The 23589-nt window shown below is 38.5% G+C and overlaps 2 protein-coding genes across 32 annotated transcripts in view; one reads left to right on the forward strand and one right to left on the reverse strand.

Moving 5' to 3' along the window:
- The window catches only part of ITFG1 (integrin alpha FG-GAP repeat containing 1), a 276724-nt gene that overhangs the window by 148883 nt on the left and 104252 nt on the right, over positions 1 to 23589 (forward strand). For all 6 annotated transcript variants that reach the window (XM_081507946.1, XM_081507945.1, XM_081507947.1 and 3 more), the window contains 2 exons: positions 11564 to 11658; positions 15584 to 15756. In XM_081507946.1, coding sequence (XP_081364072.1) covers positions 11564 to 11658; positions 15584 to 15756 — 268 coding nt within the window. The remainder of the gene's footprint in view (positions 1 to 11563; positions 11659 to 15583; positions 15757 to 23589) is intronic.
- LOC145513005 (uncharacterized) overlaps positions 1 to 23589 on the reverse strand; it is a 166598-nt gene that overhangs the window by 23428 nt on the left and 119581 nt on the right. For 17 of the 26 annotated variants that reach the window (XR_014059000.1, XR_014059002.1, XR_014059004.1 and 14 more), the window contains one exon: positions 16304 to 16647. The gene's annotated coding sequence lies outside the window, so the exon portion shown is untranslated. Of the gene's footprint in view, positions 1 to 3599; positions 3883 to 4513; positions 4769 to 5562; positions 9469 to 10786; positions 11018 to 13829; positions 14155 to 16215; positions 16648 to 23589 lie in introns of those variants that run through there. The other 9 variants (XR_014059007.1, XR_014059028.1, XR_014059012.1 and 6 more) reach the window with 7 other exon arrangements.

The following is a 23589-nucleotide window of genomic DNA, read 5'->3' on the forward strand; positions in this document are numbered from 1 at the left end:
TTTTAGTCTCTTATCTTTTGCTCTACCTCACTCCAGTGAGATTAGTTTGCCTTTCTGGAGGTCTGAAGATGTTTAGATGTTCTGTGTGGAGTTGTTCTACACGCAAGTGATTTTTTTAATTTATTTGTGGGAAAGAAGGTGTTCTCTATGTCCTATTCCTTCACCATCTTGAAAGTCCCCCCTACATATTTTCATATTTGTCAACCAAAACAATAGATTGAATATAGAAGTAGTATGAAAATCAAGCTTTTCTATATACCAGGCCAGATAATAACATTCTTATTGCAAAATGTTTTTATTTCAGAAAAGTTATTTTTCCTGAAAATGTTAGTAATCTTTACATTTAATATATTTATGGTTTTTATTTTCACTTAGATATTTAATTATTTTTAGTCTTAGTGTCAAGTATACTCATAGAAATACTCATACATATAACCCATCTTAACAAAGCTTATTGGGGTTACCCACTCTTTAAGAATATAAAGGGTTCTTTAACTAGTTTGAGAACTACTCCTCTATGGAGACTAAAATAAAAACTTTAATCATATATAATCTATGAGTCAGTAATTTCCATTTAGGAATTTAACTATAATCTCTCAAAGATGAGACATTATATGTGCAAAGTTATTCATTGTTGGATTATTTTGATTACCAAAAGATTGAAAACACATCAGTGGCACCACTGACTCAATGGACATAAAATTGAGTGAACTCCTGAAGGACAGGGAAGCCTGCCATGCTGCAGTCCATGGGATTGCAAGGAGTCCAACATGACTTAGCAACTGAATCTACAACAAGAGAATTAGCTATACTGAGATATATCCATAAAATGCAATACTATATTATATATGAGGCAGATATAAATTTATCACTGTGTAATGTTCTCAAACATAAAATTCAGGACTTCCCTGCTGATCCAATGGTAGAGAATCTACCTACCAATGCTGGGGACACAGATTCGATCCCTGGTCCAAAGATTCCACATGCTGTTGGGCAGCTAAGCCCATATGCCACAACTGTTGACCCCGTGCACCCTAGAGCCTGTGCTCCTCAACAAGAGAAGTCATAGCAATGAGAAGCCTGCTCACTGCAGCTACAGAGTAGCCAAAACTCTCTGTAACTAGAGAAAACTCACACACGGCAACAAAGACCCAGCGCAGTCAAATAAATATTTAAAAAATTCAAGGTACCAGAAAGTATGTAGTGTACACTACTGTTTGTACAAAATTATTTATATTAATGGTATATGAATATACACAGCCTATGTGGTAAAGAATACACAAGATAAACTGCTTTGGTGATTGCCATTGTAGAGGGAAGCTGGGGCCAAGAGATGGAAGAATTTCTGAGAACCTGACTACATGTCACAATCCTAAAAAAAATACAGAAACAGCTGTACCTGTTCCCTGTCAATCCTAATATTTTAAAATATTTTTCAGTTTTTTCCCCAAAAGTGTATGTCTAATTACTATTTAGGAGTTAAGCCAGATTTAAAATCTAATTCTAACTAATCTTGGTTCTGCCTTCTTACCATAACATTAAAATCTCCATATACTCTCACAAAGTGCCAAGACATTCACCAAAAGCAGTTATTTTGTGTATAGTAGTAATTGTTTCACTGTAGTCATGATTTGACCTGCCCAAGAGATACACAGCTCCCCTGGTAGCTCAGACAGTAAAGAATCCCCATGCAATGCCAGAGACCTGGGTTCAGTCCCTGGGTGGGGAAGATCCTGTGGAGATGGGAATGGCTACCCACTCCAGTATACTTGCCTGGAGATTTCAAAGGACAGAGCAGCCTAGCAGGCTGCAGTCCATTGGGTTACAAAGAGTCGAACACAACTGAGAGACTTTCACTTCACTTCAGTCAGTTCAGTTCAGTCGTTCAGTCGTGTCCAACTCTTTGCGACTCCATGGACTGCAGCACGTCAGGCCTCCCTGACCATCACCAACTCCCTGGGTTTACTCAACCTCGTGTCCATTGAGTCGGTGATGCCATCTAACCATCTCATTCTCTGTCATCCCCTTCTCCTGCCTTCAATCTTTCCCAGCATCCGGGTCTTTTCAAATGAGTCAGTTCTTCACATCAGATGGCCAAAGTATTGGAATTTCAGCTTCAGCATCAGTGTTTCCAATGAGTATTCAGAACTGACTTCCTCTGGATGGACTGGTTGAATCTCTTTGCTGTCCACGGGATTCTCAGTAGTCTTCTCCAACACCACAGTTCAAAAGCATCAATTTTTCGGTGCTCAGGTTTCTTTATACTCCAAATCTCACATCCATACATGACTACTGGAAAAACCATAGCTTTGACTAGACAGACCTAAGTTGGAAAAGTAAAGTCTCTGCTTTTTAATATGCTGTCTAGGTTGGTCATAATATTTCTTCCAAGAAGCAAGCATCTTTTAATTTCATGGCTGCAGTCAAAATCTGCAGTGATTTTGGAGCCCAAAAAAAATAAAGTCTGACACTGTTTCCACTGTTTCCCCATCTATTTGCCATGAAGTGACGGGACTGGATGCCATGATCTTAGTTTTCTGAATGTTGAGTTTTAAGCCAACTTTTTCACTCTCCTCTTTCACTTTCATCAAGAAGCTCTTTAGTTCTTCTTCACTTTCTGCCATAAGGGTGGTGTCATCTGCATAGCTGAGGTTATTGATATTTCTCGCAGCAATCTTGATTGCAGGTTCTGCTTCATCCAGTCCAGCATTTCTCATGATGTACTCTGCAAATAAATAAGCAGGGTGACAATATACAGCCTTGACATACTACTTTCCCGATTTGGAACCAGTCTGTTGTTTCATGTCCAGTTCTAACTGTTGCTTCTTGACTTGCATACAAATTTCTCAGGAAGCAGGTCAGGTAGTCTGGTTCTCATCTCTTGAAGAATTTTCCACAGTTTGTTGTGATCCACACAGTCAAAGGCTTTGGCATAGACAATAAAGCAGAAATAGATGTTTTTCTGGAACTCTCTTGCTTTTTCGATGATCCAGCAGATATTGGGAATTTGATCTCTGGGTTCTCTGCCTTTTCTAAAACCAGCTTGAACATATGGAAGTTCACGGTTCATGTACTGTTGAAGCCTGACTTGGAGAATTTTGAGTATTACTTTGCTAGCATATGAGATGAGTGCAATTGTGCAGTAGTTTGAGCATTCTTTGGCATTGCCTTTCTTTGGGATTGGAATGAGAACTGACCTTTTCCAGTCCTGTGGCCACTACTGAGTCTTCCAAATTTGCTGGCATATTAAGTGCAGCATTTTCTCAGCACCATCTTTGAGGATTTGAAATAGCTCAACTGGAATTCCATCACCTCCACTCACTTTGTTCGTAGTGATACTTCCTAAGGCCCACTTGACTTCACATTCTAGGATATCTGGCTCTAGGTGAGTGATCCCACCATCGTGATTATCTGGGTCATGAAGATCTTTTTTGTATAGATCTGTGTGTTCTTGCCACCTCTTCTTAATATCTTCTGCTTCTGTTAGGTCCATACCATTTTGTCCTTTATTGTGCCCATCTTTGCATGAAATGTTCCCTTGGTATATCTGATTTTCCTGAAGAGATCTCTAGTCTTTCCCATTCTATTGTTTTCCTCTGTTTCTTTGCAGTAATTACTGAGAGAGGCTTTCTTATCTCTCCTTGCTATTTTTTGGAACTCTGCATTCAAATGATATATCTTTCCTTTTCTCCTTTGCCTTTCACTTTTCTTCTTTTCATAGCTATTTTTAAGACCTCCTCAGACAACCATTTTGCCTTTTTGCATTTCTTTTTCTTTGGGATGGTCTTGATCACTGCCTCCTGTACAATATCATGAACCTCCATCCATAGTTCTTCAGGCACTCTATCAGATCTTTTCCCTTGAATCTGTTTGTCACTTCCCCTGTATAATCATAAGGGATTTGATTTAGGTCATTCCTGAATGGTCTAGTAGTTTTCCCTGCTTTCTTCAACTTAAGTCTGAATTTGGCAATAAGGAGTTTATGATATGGGTACGGGTCACTTCACTTCAAGAGGTACACAAATGGGCAAAAGACAACTTTGATTCAGTCTCAAGAGCTTGAAGCAAGATACAGACTGAGTCCTAAATGAATAGTGGAATGTGATTAGCAAAAGTAGTTTTTTGTTAATCGAGAATGTGATCAAGACAGACATAGGCTATGTGTAGCAACCCCTGGTATTAGTGGAAGACTAGCAGAAATCCCTGAGAACAATGGTTCAACCAGAGGTCATATGCTTTGACCCACCCTCAGAGATTCTTATTCATTAGTTCTGGACAGGGGCATAAGAATAGACATTTCTAGTAAGTTACTAGGTGATATTGAGGGTGTGGGACTGGGAGCCATACTTTGGGAATACTGTATTAAAGAACCTGTGGTTTACAGTGTTAATGGGTAATCTGAGGCCAGAACAGTGAGTTGTAATTTGAGTAAATGATACCACAGGTCAGTTAATTTCAAGAGACTGAAAAAATGTTATGAATGTTTAAGAGGAAACATTAATATGACCCTTACTCATATATATCTTCTTTGTCCTCTGCTTTGTCCTCTGCTTCCCTGGTGGCTCGGGTGGTAAAGCATCTGCCTATAATGCGGGAGACCTGGGTTCGATTCCTGGGTCGGGAAGATCCCCTGGAGAAGGAAATGGCAACCCACTCCAGTACGCTTGCCTGGAAAATCCCATAGATGGAGGAGCATGGTAGGCTACAGTCCATGGGGTTGCAAAGAGTCAGACATGACTGAGTGACTTCACTTTCACTTTCTTGTCCTCTGTTTAATTAAAACCAGAAAAATTATTACACCAAAATTCATTATAATCCATTTTGATGAAAACTATTTTAGTGTTTTCTTGATTTTAAAATTAAAATTTTGTGGAAGTCAGTTTGAAATCATACCTATCTCATTAAAATTATCTGTTTTAGAGAAGAATCTCGTTTGAAATTTGGTTAAGGTTAACATCAGATGGAAATTAACGTGTGGTTAGTGTGAACTTTAGTCTCCAGCAGTCCTGACATTCAAAAGGCCAAATTTTATGTCACATTTTATAAAATGAGTGAATCAAAATGTGATTACTTCTGTTACAATTTCACTTGAACCTTTGAGAAGTAATTTATCCCTCAAAGAAACTTGAAATATGTAACATGCTGAAGTCCTGAGGAGAAGACTGTCTGAAGTTAATACTCCCTGGGACTTCTTTAAGAAATGTATGCTAAGTTCACAGAGTGGTACCTCTATCAGCATGATTTTCCTCATAGTCACATTATTTTTCAGAGAATTTGCATATTACTAGTTCCTAGCCTTGTGCCTCTGACTCATATGCAACATTTTTCTGAAGCTACTTTCTTCCTCAGGCATAATAACTTACTAAAAAAGTAAGAAATTCCTGTCGTCTGAGGTTTAAAAACAAAAAAGATATATAGATTGTAAAAGACACAGGCTATGAAAATATTCTAGGTTAAAGGAGACTAGAAATAACTGCAAGGAGATCCAACCAATATACTGGAAGGACTGAATATTCATTGGAACAACTGATGATAAAGCTGAAGCTCCAATCATTTGGCCACCTGGTGCGAAGAGCCGACTCAATGGAAAACACCCTGATGCTGGGAAAAATTGCAGGTGAAAGGAGAAGAGGGCAGCAGAGGATGAGATGGTTAGCATCACTGAGTCCATGGACATCAATATGAGCAAACTCTGGGAGATAGTGGAGGACAGAGGAGCCTGGCATGCTGCAGTCCATGGGGTTGCAAGGAGTTGGAAATGACTTAGCAACTGAAAAACACAGCAAAAATAACAACTAAATACAATTCTACTCCTAGACTCTGGATCATATGTTACAAGGTCAAAAATGCTACAGATGACATTATGAGGTCAATGAATGAAACTGGAATATAGATATAATACAATAGATAAGACTGTGTGAGTTAATAGTTGTACTGTGGTTGTTTAAGTTCAGTTCAGTCGCTCAGTCATGTCCGACTCTTTGCAACGCCATGAATCGCAGCACGCCAGGCCTCCCTGTCCATCACCAACTCCTGGAGCTTACCCAAACCATGTCCATCAAGTCGGTGAGGCCATCCAACCATCTCATCCTCTGTCGTCCCTTCCTCCTCCTGCCCCTAGTCCTTCCCAGCATTAGGGTCTTTTCCAATGAGTCAACTCTTCACATCAGCTGGCCAAAGTATTGCAGTTTCAGCTTCAACATCAGTCCTTCCAATGAACACCCAGGACTGATCTCCTTTAAGATGGACTGGGTGGACCTCCTTGCAGTCCAAGGGACTCTCAAGAGTCTTCTCCAACACCACACTTCAAAAGCATCAATTCTTCGGCACTCAGCTTTCTTCACCGTCCAACTCTCACATCCATACATGACCACTGGAAAAACCATAGCCTTAACTAGACGGACCTTTGTTGGCAAAGTAATTTCTCTGCTTTTAAATACGCTATCTAGATTGGTCATAACCTTCCTTCTAAGGAGTAAGCGTCTTTTAATTTCATGGCTGCAGTCAAAATCTGCAGTGATTTTGGAGCCCCAAAAAATAAAGTCTGACACTGTTTCCACTGTTTCCCCATCTATTTGCCATGAAGTGATGGGACCAGATGCCATGATCTTAGTTTTCTGAACGTTGAGCTTTAAGCCAACTTTTTCACTCTCCTCTTTCACTTTCATCAAGAAGCTCTTTAGTTCTTCTTCACTTTCTGCCATAAGGGTGGTGTCATCTGCATATCTGAGGTTACTGATATTTCTCCCGGCAATCTTGATTCCAGCCTGTGTTTCTTCCAGCCCAGCGTTTCTCATGATGTACTCTGCATATAAGTTCAATAAGCAGGGTGACAATATACAGCCTTGACGTACTCCTTTTCCTATTTGGAACCAGTCTGTTGTTCCATGTCCAGTTCTAACTGTTGCTTCCTGACCTGCATACAGGTTTCTCAAGAGACAGGTCAGATGGTCTGGTATTCCCATCTTTTTCAGGAATTTTCCACAATTTACTGTGATCCACACAATCAAAAGCTTTGGCATAGTCAATAAAGCAGAAATAGATGTTTTTCTGGAACTCTCTTGCTTTTTCGATGATCCAGAAGATGTTGGCAATTTGGTGTCTGGTTCCTCTGCCTTTTATAAAACCAGCTTGAACATCTGGAAGTTCACGGTTCACGTATTGCTGAAGCCTGGCTTGGAGAATTTTGAGCATTACTTTACTAGCGTGTGAGATGAGTGCAATTGTGCAGTAGTTTGAGCATTCTTTGGCATTGACTTTCTTTGGGATTGGAATGAAAACTGACCTTTTCCAGTCCTGTGGCCACTGCTGAGTTTTCCAGATTTGCTGGCATATCGAGTGCAGCACTTTCACAGCATCATCTTTCAGGATTTGAAATAGCTCAACTGGAATTCCATCACCTCCACTAGCTTTGTTCGTAGTGATGCTTTCTAAGGCCCACTAGACTTCACATTCCAGGATGTCTGGCTCTAGGAGAGTGATCACACCATCGTGATTATCTGCGTCATGACTATCTTTTTTGTACAGTTCTTCTGTGTATTTTTGCCACCTCTTCTTAATATCTTCTGCTTCTGTTAGGTCCATACCATTTCTGTCCTTTATTGAGCCCATCTTTGCATGAAATGTTCCCTTTGTATCTCTTATTTGCTTGAAGAGATCTCTAGTCTTTCCCATTCTGTTGTTTTCCTCTATTTCTTTGCATTGATCGCTGAGGAAGGCTTTCTCAACTCTCCTTGCTATTCTTTGGAACTCTGCATTTAGATGGGAATATCTTTCCTTTTCTCCTCTGCGTTTCGCTTCTCTTCTCTTCCCAGCTCTCCGTAAGGCCTCCTCAGACAGCCATTTTGCTTTTTTGCATTTCTTTTCCATGGGGATAGTCTTGATCCCTGTCTCCTGTACAATGTCTCGAACCTCTGTCCATAGTTCATCAGGCACTCTGTCTATCAGATCTAGTCCCTTAAATCTATTTGTCACTTCTACTGTATAATCCTAAGGGATTTGATTAAGGTCATACCTGAATGGTCTAGTGGTTTCCCCTACTTTCTTCAATTTAAGTCTGAATTTGGCAATAAGGAGTTCATGATCTGAGCCACAGTCTGCTCCCGGTCTTGTTTTTGCTGACTGTATAGAGCTTCTCCATCTTTGGCTGCAAAGAATATAATCAGTATGATTTCAGTGTTTACCATCTGGTGATGTCCATGTGTAGAGTCTTCTCTTGTGTTGTTTGAAGAGGGTGTTTGCTATGATCGGTGCATTCTCGTGGCAAAACTCTATTAGCCTTTGCCCTGCTTCATTCTGTACTCCAAGGCCAAATTTGCCTGTTCCGCCAAGTGTTTCCTGACTTCCTACTTTTGCATTCCAGTCCCCTATAATGAAAAGGACATCTTTTTTGGGTGTTAGTTCTAAAAGGCCTTGTAGGTCTTCATAGAACCGTTCAAGTTCAGCTTCTTCGGCGTTACTGGTCGGGGCCTAGACTTGGATTACCGTGATATTGAATGGTTTGCCTTGGAAACGAACAGAGATCATTCTCTTGTTTTTGAGATTGCATCCAAGTACTGCATTTCGGACTCTTCTGTTGACCATGATGGCTACTCCATTTCTTCTAAGGGATTCTTGCCCACAGTAGTAGATATAATGGTCGATCTGAGTTAAATTCACCCATTCCAGTCCATCTTAGTTCACTGATTCCTAGAATGTCGACGTTCACTCTTGCCATCTCCTGTTTGACCACTTCCAATTTGCCTTGATTCATGGACCTAACATTCTAGGTTCCTGTGCAATATTGCTCTTTACAACATCGGACTTTGCTTCTATCACCAGTCACATCCACAGCTGGGTATTGTTTTTGCTTTGGCTCCATCCCATCTTTCTTTCTGGAGTTATTTCTCTACTTATCTCCAGTAGCATATTGGGCACCTACCGACCTGGGGAGTTCATCTTTCAGTGTTCTATCTTTTTGCCTTTTCAGATTGTTCATGGGGTTCTTAAGGCAAGAATACTGAAGTGGTTTGCCATGCCCTTCTCCAGTGGACCAGATTCTGTCAGACCTCTCCACCATGACTCATCCGTCTTGGGTGGCCCCACACGGCATGGCTTAGTTTCATTGAGATAGACAAGGCGGTGGTCTGTGTGATCAGATTAGCTAGTTTTCTGTGATTATAGTTTCATTGTGTCTGTCCTTTGATGCCCTCTCACAACACCTACCATCTTACTTGGGTTTCTCTTACCTTTGACGTGGGGTATCTCTTCACGGCTGCTCCATCAAAGTGCAGCCGTTGCTCCTTACCTTCGACAAGGGGTATCTACTCATGACGGCCCCTCCTGACCTTGAATGTGAAGTAACTCCTCTCAGCCCTCCTGTGCCCATGCAGCCGCCGCTCCTTGGACCTGGGGTAACTCCTCTCGGCTGCCACCCCCGGCCTCGGGCACAGGGTAGCTCCTCTCACTGCCACCCCTGGCCTCCTATCCCTATTCATAGGAAATGCACACTAAAGTATTTAGGGATGAGAGGTTATAATGTATATAATTATGGTTCAGAAAAAAAAATGATTTCACTGAGCACACAAATGATCAGAAAAATGGCATGAAATGTTAACAGGTCAATCTGGTTAAAACATGTTCAGGACTTCTTGTACTCCTTGTATTGTTTACGTTTAAATAATTTGCAAATAAAAAAGTTTTTTTTAAAAATGTACAAAGTGAAACATGGGATTTAAAAGTTTGTTGCCTTTAAGGGAGAGAAAATTTCCTTAGGACTTGACGTTGGAATCTCAGAAACCTTTTCTGTTGCTGAGGAAATGATAAGTGATAAATATAAAAAAATAGCACTTAAAGAGTCAGCATAAGGAGCACCTTCTTTGATAGAGTTCTAGATTCTATGGCCATATCTATAAAATATTACTGTTAATTCTTACAAAAAGGCATGTTTATGATGTAATGATTTGAGTTAGTTATATGTTTAACAGAGGTTATTTGCCAGTATTAAATTTCAGCCAAGTCATGGCCAAAATACTTGTGCGAAATAGGAAACTACTTGGAAAAAAGAGAAACTAGGAGAATACAAATGTGTATATCAGAATCTAATCTGAGTATTTTGCCTTTGGGGTAAAAATGAAAGACAGAGACTTGTTAACTGTCTTCTTCTGATTAGTCCCAGAATAGTTGCAATAAAATGATTTGGCTTTTAATGAAGCCTATGATATTACTAGACCCAGTTTATAAATCATATTTTTCATTTACTTCTTACTTGGCGAGCTCCTTTTTTTTTTCTAACTATGATATAAGTTTATGTCCTTGGAAAGCCTTCTCCTTTGCAGGTATTCCTGCCTAGAGATGCATCTCTCTCTCAACCACTTTCACAATAGTTCAGATGTACTAATGCCATATCAAAGATATTTTCTGTACTTCCATTATTAATTCAACTTTTTTATTTAATGTTATACTCGTATAAGTAAGGGTTTGTTATCACATAGAGTATTACTATGAGAATCATAAGTAATTAAACCATGAAATTAAATCAAAGAAACTCATTTTTCACTATGATATGCCTTTTCCTTTCTGAGGTCAGCTTCCATTGGCTAGATTTTCATCTCACACAACCTAAATTTTCTTGTTTTCCTTTTGAATACATTATTGGAAACTTGATAGACTTGTTTTAGTTATATATCTCTCTTAATATTGATATTTAAACCTACACAAAGAAGGACTTCTTTTATTGTTAACCCTTATATAGCCTTCCAAGTGAAGGTACTACTACCTTGGCACACATTTAATGATACATTAAACCATTGCAAATAAATCCGTATTTATTCCAAAGAAATACAAAATGAGGCCCTAATTTTAAAAGCTACATGATTACTCCATTGTGTGACTGTCCCTGTAGAGATTTAACTCGACGACATCAAAATTTGTAAACTTCCATCAGGTAGGGACAGTAGATAGGAGGGAGCACTAGAGGAAATGACTCCAAGTTCCTCAGTAACATCATCTCTGGAGGTCTTTGTAGACCATTGTGTAGCTGTTTAAAAATCAGTCAGTTGGAAATGACATGTGTATTCCCTTCATTTGCCTTTTTATTGATAAAAATATACTAGTTCTTTTTAGAATCTAGATTGCAGAAAGCTTTATAACTCTTGAAATTTATGCTGTATAAAAGACACTTAAAAGTATATGTAAAGACATCCAAAATAAGTCAAATAATAATGGGTTTCTATTGACATGCTTAGTTTCCTCCCGTGGCAGCAATGATAATTGTCTAAGTCACAAGCTACATTTTTTTAAGTGATAATTTTAATATTAAAACCCTGAAACAAGGTGTTTTTCCAACGTTGGCTAAATATTTAGCCAAAGAAAAGTGAGCAGTTTAAAACCAGTCATGGTCCAGGTAACAGATAGCAAGGGCCAGAGTAATTCTTTAATTGAATCACATAAACTACAAAACCATGCATCACATTCCTCAGTTTATCTAGAGTGATGTAGAGTTTGAACAGATAGGAAATTTAATCTGCTATACAAGAGCACCATTTTGTGGCTGTTAATGAACTTTTTAAGTTTCTTTTGGCAGATGGAGATGGAAACATGGATCACTTACTGCCAGGCTGTGAAGACAAAAACTGCCAGAAAAGTATCATTTACTTAGCAAGATCTGGAGCAAAGCAGGTATATCTACTTGTTTTTTAATGTAAGTAAGGTTACAATCTCGGAAAACAATTTCAGAGGTTAGAAAAGTATCTGAAGAATCAGAAAAGAGAAAAACCAAAAATAAGTTTACTTCCTCATTTTAACTTGTTGTTCAGTCACTAAGTCATGACTGACTCTTTGCAATTCCATGGACTGCAACATGATGGGCTTTCCTGTCCTTCACTGTCTCCTAAGTTTGTTCACATTCATGTGCATTGAGTCAGTGATGCCATCCAACCACATCATTCTCTGTTGCCCCCTTCTCCTCCTGCCCTCAATCTTTCCCAGGATGAGGGTCTTTTCCAATGAGTTGGCTCTTAGCATCACATAGCCAAAGTATTGCAGCTTCAGCATCATTCCTTCCAATGAATATTCAGGACTGATTTCCTTTAGGATTGACTGGTTGGATCTCCTTGCAGTCCAAGGGACTGTCAAGAGTCTTCTCCAGCACCACAGTTTGAAAGCATCATTTCTTTGGTGCTCAGCTATCTTTGTGGTCCAACTCTCACCATACATGACTACTGGAAAAACCATAGCTTTGACTATACTGCCCTTGTTGGCAAAGTGATGTCTCTGCCTTTTAATACTCTGTATAGGTTTGTCACAGCTTTTCGTCCAGGGAACAAGTGTCTTTTAATTTCATGGCTTAAGTCACCATCTGCAGTGATTTTGGAGCCCAAGAAAATAAAATCTGTCACTGTTTCCACTTTTTCCCCTTCTGTTTGCCGTGAAGAGATGGGTCCGGATGCCTTGATCTTTGTTTTTTGAATGTTAAGTTTTAAACCAGCCTTTTCACTCTCCTCTTCCACCTGCATCAAGAGGCTCTTTAGTTCCTCTTTGCTTTCTGCCATTAGAGTGGTATCATCTGCATATGTGAAGTTGTTGATATTTCTCCCACCAATCCAGCTTGTAAGTCATCTAGCCCAGCATTTCACATGATGTACTCTACATATAAGTTAAATAAGCAGGGTGACAATATACAGCCTTGACATACCTCTTTCCCAATTTTGAACCCAAGTAAGGTCTTCATTCTCCTTAGGAGGACTCTTGTGTTCTTATCAGCTTTTCTCCCATTAGTCTGTCTTTGAGTGTAATTCTCAGGCTCAGACGTGGCACCTTACTTTCTGTATGACAACCAACACTCCTCCTCCATTTTAACTTAATAAAATGCATTTAAATCTATTTTTGTTGGTTTACTGAGAGAAAAAGTACTGCAATTGGAATGTATTGCAATGATTTCTCGTAAAGAAAACCCATTCCTTTTTTTAATATTTATTTATTTATTTGACTGTGTGTGGTCTTAGTTGCAGCATGCAGGATCTTTTGTTGCAGCACACAGACTCTCTAGTTGTGAAGTGTGGGCTTACTTGCTCTGTGGCATGTGGGATTTTACTTCCTCAACCAGGGATTGAACCCACGTCCCCTGCATTGCAAGGCGGATTCTTAATCACTGGACCATTAGGCAAGTCCCAAGAAACCCATTATTGATCCTGCAATTATATGATCTGTTAGCCTTTTATATGCTGGGAATATTGTAAGAAACACTATAACTATAATAAAGAATTATGTAGACGAACACTATATCTAGTTTCAAGGCTAATCTTTTTATTTGTGATGTCTAGATCTATTTTGTTCTTTTATGTCAACTTTATTCCTGTAGCTTGTTGAGAAACAGTTCAGAATCTGATAGTCCCGCCAGAGAATTAATGTGGGAATGATAAAAAAAAAATTTTTTAATGTGGGAATGATAGCTTATGACATTGAGAATTTTTCAATATTGATAACACCTGAAAGGAAACCAGTAATACAGTAGGATTACTGTATTAATTATATAGTATAATTATATTAATTATAATAGGATTAATTATATTAATCCTATTATAATAGGATTAATTATATTTTCTATTTTGGGGTAAAAAAATGATAGAATGACATCTTGATTTTTATAGCCCTTATGTGTAGGATGTATCACCTTTCATACTAAGAAACTAGAGGAAGCAAATCTTCAAATCTTCCTATAGTCAGCATTCTAAAAATATTTAACTCTTAAACCCATAATCTGTATTATGTTGAACTTTTTGAAAGTTTTGAATCACTGGAAATACTAGGTCGAGAAACACTTCATCATTGGTTCATAGCTGTAAGTATACCTAGTAATTGCAGCCTGTCTTCAAGTGACAGACTACTGTATTTTCAAATTATACAGTCATCTCTCTATGGGAAGATAAATGTCACAGTTCTTTGTTGATTGTTAAGAATGTCACATTAATGAAAAATCTTTTTTTACTTCTTAGACCTTAATACATTTACCTTAACAGAAGTACTTTATCCTCATTAATAAACTGTCATCCTCTTCAGAAACTTGAGATAACTCGACATTTTGTGAAATTTCTCATCCTCTTCCAAAATAAAAGCAGCAATTTTTTTTCAGTCATGTGAAATGCTAAAACATTTTGATGATATGCAATACTTTTGCTATAAGAAATATTGAAAATTTCATTAGATGCAAATCAGTTTTTTAAGCTGCTTGTTTTCTACAAATTTTTCTTATAGTTAAGCCATATTTTTCCTTTTTCCTTGGCAAACTATGCTTTCTTTGAATACATAGGAAATGTTTGGGATGGTCTATGTACTAAACACTTTTCAAGAATTCACTTTTTATGTAGTTTGGCTTGGAGCCATGTATATTAGCCACCTGCTTACAAGGAAAAAAATATCTGTGGGCATGTTTGGCCTCCTGTCAGTTCAAGCCAGCTGCACCTGCTTTATTTAGACATCTTCAGGTTATGTGCCAGTATCTATGCTCTTGCTAGTTGTGGACACATCTCTAATCTTAATGTATTGATTTCCAGTCTTCAGATTTTTAGTTCACATTAGGTTATTAAAGGTAAAGATTTGGGCATTCAGAAGAGAATGGGCTTTACCAAAGCTCATTTTGAAATGAACCTATTCTCTGTGTTTTCTTCATTATAATCAGTATAGAAATAAAGAATTTATGTAAAATGTAGCTTCCAGCTGTGTTGGCAACAAAGCTCATTCTCCTGGGCTGAGAGAGCTTGTCAGGGCTAGTATTGTTTGGAAAGCCTCAGAGCTCCTTGTTTCTGAGCATGATGACTAAAGTCATCATCATGTATAAGAGGCAGAGCAGAAGAAGAAGAGAGACTCTGTCATGTTCTAATTTTCTTCCTAAACTGGACCTTCAAAAGGACATCAGTATTAGATATTACAATTTTAAAAATATTCATTTATGTTTATATTTTCACTCAACACATTTTCTGTTTGTTCATTTGTTTAATTTTATTTATTTCTTGGCTGCATTGGATCTCTGTTGCTGCACACAGGTTTTCTCTGTTTGCAGAAACCTGGGCCTACTCTCTAGTTGTGGTGCATGGGCTTCTCACTGTGTTGGCTTCTCTTGTTGCAGAGCACAGGTTCTAGAGCATACAGGCTCAGTAGTTGTGGCTCACAGGCTTAGTTGCCCCGCGGCATGTGGGATCTTTCCAGACCAGGGATTAAACCAATGTCCCTGCATTGCGGGGTGGATTATTAACCACTGGACCACCAGGGAAGTCCCCAACACACATTTTTAAATGGACCGTTCAACTACGTGTTTGATAACATCAGTTCAATCCTAAGATTCCATATTCTGTGAAAAACTTTTTAATTCTATATGCTAGTTCAAGGAAAGATGACTACTGATAAATTTTAAGGTAGACTTATTTTTTTAGAGTGTCAATTACCTATTTATCAAAGTAAATTATAATACTCTGCCATTTTGCAGAGATACAACTTAAGAAAGATGAAACATATCCTGAGGATTTTTTGTGGATCATTTGTTTTACAAATGGTGAATTTTTTTTCTAAAATGACTATAAAATCTAATTTTTTTCCTCTTAATCCACAGTGGATTCCTGTCCTACAGGATTTTAGCAGTAAGGGTACACTCTGGGGCTTTGTGCCATTTGTGCATGAACAGCAACCAACTGAAATACCAATTCCAATTACCCTTCATATTGGAGATTACAACATGGATGGCTATCCAGATGCTCTTGCCATACTGAAGAATACATCTGGAAGGTATGGAAATTAAGTCAAAAAGAGAAATATGTGTAAAATATCTTCACTATGACACATTATACCTGAATAGCACCTAAATAAGGTACAGTCCCTTAAATAAGGACTACGATGAATTCAGTTTTTGTTTTTCACGTGGTCCCTGAACTTCTCCCAACTGCTTAGAATACCTGTTCTAGTTCTAATTTATAGAACAGTGAAAGGCATATTTTCATTCAACAAGCTTGGTCTTTAAAAGGTCAAAATTTTTATAAGCAAATGACTCAGTTGCATTTTGAGTCTAAAGACTATGGATGTTAAGAATTCAGCCTAGGCTTAACTCAGTCCAGCCATTTAGCACCTGTCTGACTTGGGCAGCTTACCTAAACCCCTCATTGAGAGTAATAATTGCACCTCTGTCATGGAGTTGTGGTGGAAATTAGGTGAGTTAAAAATAAATGAAGCAATTAACAAGATACTTACCATATGCTGACTTGTACTATCAGTGAATGTTGCCTTACTGTTACTTGTTTTATAATGGTATCAAGAATTTAGACATGACTTGATAATATTTGTAAATAAAAAATCGTTTAGCACATTTATTGCATTATCAGTAATTTTGAATGTTGTTGCTACTTTTTCACCTTAAATAGAAGTACCAGTAGCTAAACCAATGTAGTTAAATTCATACTTTGTTCTTGGCAGATTCCATTAATATGACTCTTCTGAAACTTTAATGCTTTATTGTATTTTCCATATTATAATTAGTTGTGTTTCTTACTCCTTATTCTTTCTTGCCTCTTAAATCATATCTATCCATAATTTTCCTTCTGAGCATAAATTTATTTTTTGACTCTGGAATTTGTGATGATTCAGCTCACATGTACTACCAGGCTCATGATGTAATAAACTGTCCTGGGGAAAAAAAATCAGACTATTGTTAATTTCAACATAAAACAATGTTATCTAGAAATCTGATTTTTAGAAAACTATGCATTATTAGTGATTATCCCTAAATACTTATAGAAAATTATGAAGAATCTGTACTTAAACTTTTCTGAGGACCTTGATTTGAATTATATTCACTCTGAGTTGTATTTACAGAATTTTCCACAGATACGAGCACCATGCTGTGTAATGCAGAGTAGTATATACCACTCATCACCTATGTGTGAAGCACATCTGATAGAACCAAATCTCTGAGTTGAATGTGATTTTTCTTCCTTTTAAATATATAGTGCCCTATAAAAGCAAAGAAATGTAAAAATTGCTTTAATTTGAACATTTACCCTATTCAAAAGAATAAGAAATTACATCTCAAATTCATTTAAGTCTGTGATTACTTATTCTTAGAAAAACATGCAAGCAATTTATATTTTGTCATAAAAGTTTTTATCAACATTTTCTCCTTTAAGCCATCAAATATTTAGCTTACCTTTACCATTCAGTAATAATGACAGTGAATTGAATTTGTATGCATTGTGTCCAACTCTTTGGGACCCCATGGACTATAGCCCACCAGCCTCCTCTCTCCACAGTATTCCCAGGCAAGAATACTGGAGTGGGTTATTTCCTTCTCCAGGGGATCTTCTGACCCAGGGATCAAACCCACATCTCATGTGTCTCCTGCATTGGCAGGTGGATTCTTTACCATTGAGCCACCAGGGAAGCCCATAAATAATAATGATGATATCAGCAGCTAATTCAGTAGTGAACACTATGGCTCTATAGGAAACATAAAGTAAAAGGCAGCCATAGACTCCTGGAGCTTTTATAAAAGCAGCTGTTTAATGCCCAGGGTTTCATTTTTATTCTTTTGGGATAGATGAGAATTGAAGGATAGATTTCAGTGCATCTCAGTGTTCGTTAAATCACTAGATGAGAAAGAGTCTTATACTTGAGAGATGTGTGTCTAGGAGAATGCAGCATAATACATTCTTTGAAACATAAAAGAAGGAAAATAAGACATAGTGTGCATTATACTCCTTGTCTACTATTCAAATTTTGTTGAAAAAGCATTTTATAACTTTTAACTGATTTCAGGACTGCTGTATTGCTAATAAGTAGTATAGGGTTCGGAGAAGGCAATGGCATCCCACTCCAGTACTCTTGCCTGGAAAATCCCATGGATGGAGGAGCCTGGTAGGCTACAGTCCATGGGGTCGCTAAGAGTCGGACACAACTGAGCGACTTCACTTTCACTTTTCCCTTTCATGCACTGGAGAAGGAAATGGCAACCCACTCCAGTATTCTTGCCTGGAGAATCCTAGGGACGGCGGAGCCTGGTGAGCTGCCGTCCATGGGGTCTCACAGAGTCAGACACGACTGAAGCAACTTAGCAGTATAGGGTTACAGTTTATATTATCAAGGGCTGCTACCTGGAAAATTCTGTCTTCTTTTTTTCTGCAGATTTTGAAAATCAGGTAGAGATTAACTACACAAATGAGACTAAAAATCCACAATATGTGTTTCATGAAAATAAGTTCTAAAACTATGGCTTGTAAACTTGTATTTTTTTGTTTTCAGAGGAGAGTTGCTGTTTGGGCCTATGTTTGTTTTTTATTTTTTATTAAAGGTCTTAATTGTTTAAAGTTTTCCTTTAAAAAGATGTTACATGAAAAAGATCTCTATTAATGACATTTATAGAGGCAGCGAGTGACTCTAAACAAAACAACGTGGTCTGAGATCAGCCATTTTACATCTGTGACACCACTGACTGAAAACCATGGTTTTTCCCTGGGATGCCCTACTGCTACGCAGTTGCCCTGTGTTTACTGTAATCTTCTATGTGTAGTCATCTTATCTTACTTGTCTGAATTTTCTTTTTTGTTTTTTTCAAAGAAGAAGAGCAAAGTTAGAATGAGATTATTCCATAGTATGCTGTTAAGCTAATAATTCTTTTTATAATTTTTAATTTTGTGTATAAGGTAAATCAATAAATGCAATATATTCCTTGTCAGTTAATGCCAGGAAGAAAAGGGCTTCAGTTTATAAAGTGTTTTTCATGCATATTACTGCACAATAATTTCTATAGGATGGTATTATCTGTATTTTGTAAATGCTGGAGTGGGTAGCTGTTTGCTTCTCCAGGGAATCTTCCCAACCCAGGAATCAAACCCAGATCTCCCACACTGCACGCAGATTCTTTACCAGATGAGCCACCAGGGAAGCTCAAATATGGAAATAGTCTAACGTAAGTCAGACTGCTTGTCCAGGATCACACATTTGCAGTCAGGACTCAAAGCTTACAGAATCTAAATCATTTTCCTTTCCCTGTAAGAAAAAAATTTAGAAGGAAGTAGTAGATAACCAAAACAACACATTTTTAGCAGAGGTTGGAGATGATGATTTGGGCAAACAGTAAAGGTCACTCTGACAAGAGAAAGAAGGAGCAAGCTAAGGACAAATAAGTAAAACCCATAAGCTTTCTGAGAGTCACTGTCAGAAGGGCTTCCCAGGTGGTTCAAGGGTAAAGAATCAGCCTAACAATGAAGGAGACATGGGTTCAATACCCAGTTTGGGAAGATCCCCTAGTGAAGGAAACAGCAACCCAGTCTAGTATTCTTGCCTGGGAAATCCCATGGACAGGAGACCCTGGCAGGCTGCAATCCATGGGATCGTAAAAGAGTTGGACATGACTTAGCAACTAAACAGTAGTGATTAGAGGAGATTGATTATGTACAACCATGTGTTCTCTTTTGTTAGTTAATTTGTGTTTCATAAATTCGGAAACCAGAGATATAATTTGGGTGTGTTGGTGGTAAACAAGTAAGATGGTAGGTGTTGCAAGAGGGCATCAGAGGGCAGACACACTGAAACTAAAATTACAGAAAACTAGCTAATCTGATCACACAGACCACAGCCTTGTCTATCTCAATGAAACTAAGCCATGCCGTGTGGGGCCACCCAAGACGAATGTGTCATGGTGGAGAGGTCTGACAGAATGTGGTCCACTGCAGAAGGGCATGGCAAACCACTTCAGTATTCTTGCCTTGAGAACCCCATGAACAGTATGAAAAGGCAAAAAGATAGGACACTGAAAGATGAACTCCCCAGGTCAGTAACTGCCCAATATGCTACTGGAGATAAATGGAGAAATAACTCCAGTAAGAAAGATGGGATGGAGCCAAAGCAAAAACAATACCCAGCTGTGGATGTGACTGGTGATAGAAGCAAGGTCCAATGCTATAAAGAGCAATATTGCATAGGAACCTGGAATGTTAGGTCCATGAATCAAGGCAAATTGGAAGTGGTCAAACAGGAGATGGCAAGAGTGAACGTCGATATTCTAGGAATCAGCAAACTAAGATGGACTGGAATGGGTGAATTTAACTCAGATCGACCATTATATCTACTGCTGTGCGCAGGAATCCCTTAGAAGAAATGGAGTAGCCATCATGGTCAACAGAAGAGTCCGAAATGCAGTACTTAGATGCAATCTCAAAAACGATAGAATGATCTCTGTTCGTTTCCAAGGCAAACCATTCAATATCACAGTAATCCAAGTCTATGCCCCAACCAGTAACACCAAAGAAGCTGAAGTTGAACGATTCGATGGAGACCTACACCTTAGGTCTAGACCTTCTATACTTAACACCCAAAAAAGATGTCCTTTTCATTATAGGGGACTGGAATGCAAAAGTAGAAAGTCAGGAAACACCTGGCATAACAGGCAAATTTGGCCTTGGAGTACAGAATGAAGCAGGGCAAAGGCTAATAGAGTTTTGCCAAGAGAACACACTGGTCATAGCAAACACCCTCTTCCAACAACACAAGAGAAGACTCTACATGTGGACATCACCAGATGGTCAACACCAAAGTCAGATTGATTATATTCTTTGCAGCCAAAGATGGAGAATCTCTATACAGTCAGCAAAAACAAGACCGAGAGCAGACTGTGGCTCAGATCACGAACTGCTTATTGCCAAATTCAGACTTAAATTGAAGAAAGTAGGGAAAACCACTAGACCATTCAGGTATGACCTAGATCAAATCCCTTATGAGTATACAGTAGAAGTGACAAATAGATTTAAGGGACTAGATCTAATAGAGTGCCTGATGAACTATGGACAGAGGTTTGTGACATTGTACAGGAGACAGCGATCAAGACCATCCCCATGGAAAAGAAATGCAAAAAAGAAAAATGGCTGTCTGAGGAGGCCTTACAGAGAGCTGGGAAGAGAAGAGAAGCAAAACACAAAGGAGAAAAGGAAAGATATTCCCATCTGGATGCACAGTTCCAAAGAATAGCAAGGAGAGAGAAGAAAGCCTTCCTCAGCAATCAATGCAAAGAAATAGAGGAAAACAACAGATTGGGAAAGACTAGAGATCTCTTCAAGAAAATTAGAGATACCAAGGGAACATTTCATGCAAAGATGGGCTCGATAAAGGACAGAAATGGTATGGACCTAACAGAAGCAGAAGATATTAAGAAGAAGTGGCAAGAATACACAGAAGAACTGTACAAAAAAGATCGTCATGACCCAGATAATCACGATGGTGTGATCACTCACCTAGAGCCAGACATCCTGGAATGTGAAGTCAAGTGGGCCTTAGAAAGCATCACTACGAACAAAGCTAGTGGAGGTGATGGAATTCCAGTTCAGCTATTTCAAATCCTGAAAGATGACGCTGTGAAAGTGCTGCACTCGATATGCCAGCAAATCTGGAAAACTCAGCAGTGGCCACAGGACTGGAAAAGGTCAGTTTTCATTCCAATCCCTAAGAAAGGCAATGCCAAAGAATGCTCAAACTACTGCACAATTGCACTCATCTCACATGCTAGTAAAGTAATGCTCAAAATTCTCCAAGCCAGGCTTCAGCAATACGTGAACCGTGAACTTCCAGATGTTCAAGCTGGTTTTAGAAAAGGCAGAGGAACCAGAGATCAAATTGCCAATATCCGCTGGATCATCAAAAAAGCAAGAGAGTTCCAGTAAAACACCTATTTCTGCTTTATTGACTATGCCAAAGCCTTTGATTGTGTGGATCACAATAAACTGTGGAAAATTCTGAAAGAGATGGGAATACCAGACCATCTCACCTGTCTCTTGAGAAACCTGTGTGCAGGTCAGGAAGCAACAGTTAGAACTGGACATGGAACAACAGACTGGTTCCAAATAGGAAAAGGAGTGCGTCAAGGCTGTATATTGTCACCCTGCTTATTTAACTTATATGCAGAGTACATCATGAGAAACGCTGGGCTGGAAGAAACACAAGCTGGAATCAAGATTGCCAGGAGAAATATCAATAACCTCAGATATGCAGATGACACCACCCTTATGGCAGAAAGTGAAGAAGAACTAAAGAGCTTCTTGATGAAAGTGAAAGAGGAAAGTGAAAAAGTTGGCTTAAAGCTCAACGTTAAGAAAACTAAGATCATGGCATCTGGTCCCATCACTCCATGGGGAAACAGTGGAAACAGTGTCAGACTTTATTTTTTTGGGCTCCAAAATCACTGCTGATGGTGATTGCAGCCATGAAATTAAAAGACGCTTGCTCCTTAGAAGAAAGGTTATGGCCAACCTAGATAGCATATTTAAAAGCAGAGATATTACTTTGCCAACAAAGGTCCGTCTAGTCAAGGCTATGGCTTTTCCAGTGGTCATGTATGGATGTGAGAGTTGGACGGTGAAGAAAGCTGAGCGCCGCAGAATTGTTGCTTTTGAAGTGTGGTGTTGGAGAAGACTCTTGAGAGTCCCTTGGACTGCAAGGAATTCCAATCAATCCATCCTAAAGGAGATCAGTCCTGGGTGTTCATTGGAAGGACTGATGTTGAAGCTGAAACTGCAATACTTTCACCACCTCATGCAAAGAGTTGACTCATTGGAAAAGACCCTAGTGCTGGGTAGGATTGCGGCAGGAGGAGAAGGGGACGCCAGAGGATGAGATGGTTGGATGGCATCACTGACTCGATGAACATGGGTTTGGGTAAACTCCAGGAGTTGGTGATGGACAGGGAGGCCTGGCGTGCTGCGATTCATGGGGTTGCAAAGAGTCAGACACGACTGAGCGACTGAACTGAACTGAACTGGTCATACACATTCAAACTACCCTTATGAGAGACTGAAAGAGAACCAGAAACATGTTGGGATATGGAACTCTGTCAAAAAAGATTACTGGGCACTTTTGCAGATATTAGCTAATTACCCATTCAGTATAATCTGCATTTTCATTTTGACCCTCAGCTTTTTAGAATAATTTAAGTTCATATTGATACCTTGAGTCACCAAAAAAAAGGTTCTATTTTGTTTCAGATGTTCTACTTTAGTAGGTAAGGAGATTGATGGTACAGATGCCTATATCCACTTCTCCTTTTCTAGCCACTGTTATTTTTCATTTTTATTATGAAATGTAACAGGATTTATCATGGTTTTTAATTAAATCCAATATGTTACTAATTTTATGTTTTACACTTCAAATGCTTCACCATAATCTTTTTTAAATGAAGTTAATCCCAGTCTTTTCCATGAATGTGAAGATGTAACAGACTTCCTAATTTACAATAAAAGAAAAAACATTCGCAGAATAAATCTTGGTAGGCTAAGTCACATAATTTCCATCTCTTCAACTGATTACTTCAAATGGGAGGACAGCCTGTTTCTAACATTAAAACCTAGATTACTAAGTCTTAGGATCTAAATCATTAGCTAACCCTTAGTTAATGAATAATAATAACACTGGGTAGGGAAGTTATCTGCATTCACAGCTTATTGAAGACTGAAGAATATTTTAATAAGTTTGCTTAGGGTGTTTTATAGAATTATACATAGAGGTAGCACAAGGTTGTTTTCATAAAATGTTTGCTTTTCAAAATAATAAAGATACTGAATACAAGAATCATATTCACATTACTTT

Source organism: Giraffa tippelskirchi, chromosome 7 (genome assembly GCF_054371585.1).
Source record: "Giraffa tippelskirchi isolate mGirTip1 chromosome 7, T2T-mGirTip1v1.2.pri, whole genome shotgun sequence".
NCBI classification, from domain to species: domain Eukaryota; kingdom Metazoa; phylum Chordata; class Mammalia; order Artiodactyla; family Giraffidae; genus Giraffa; species Giraffa tippelskirchi.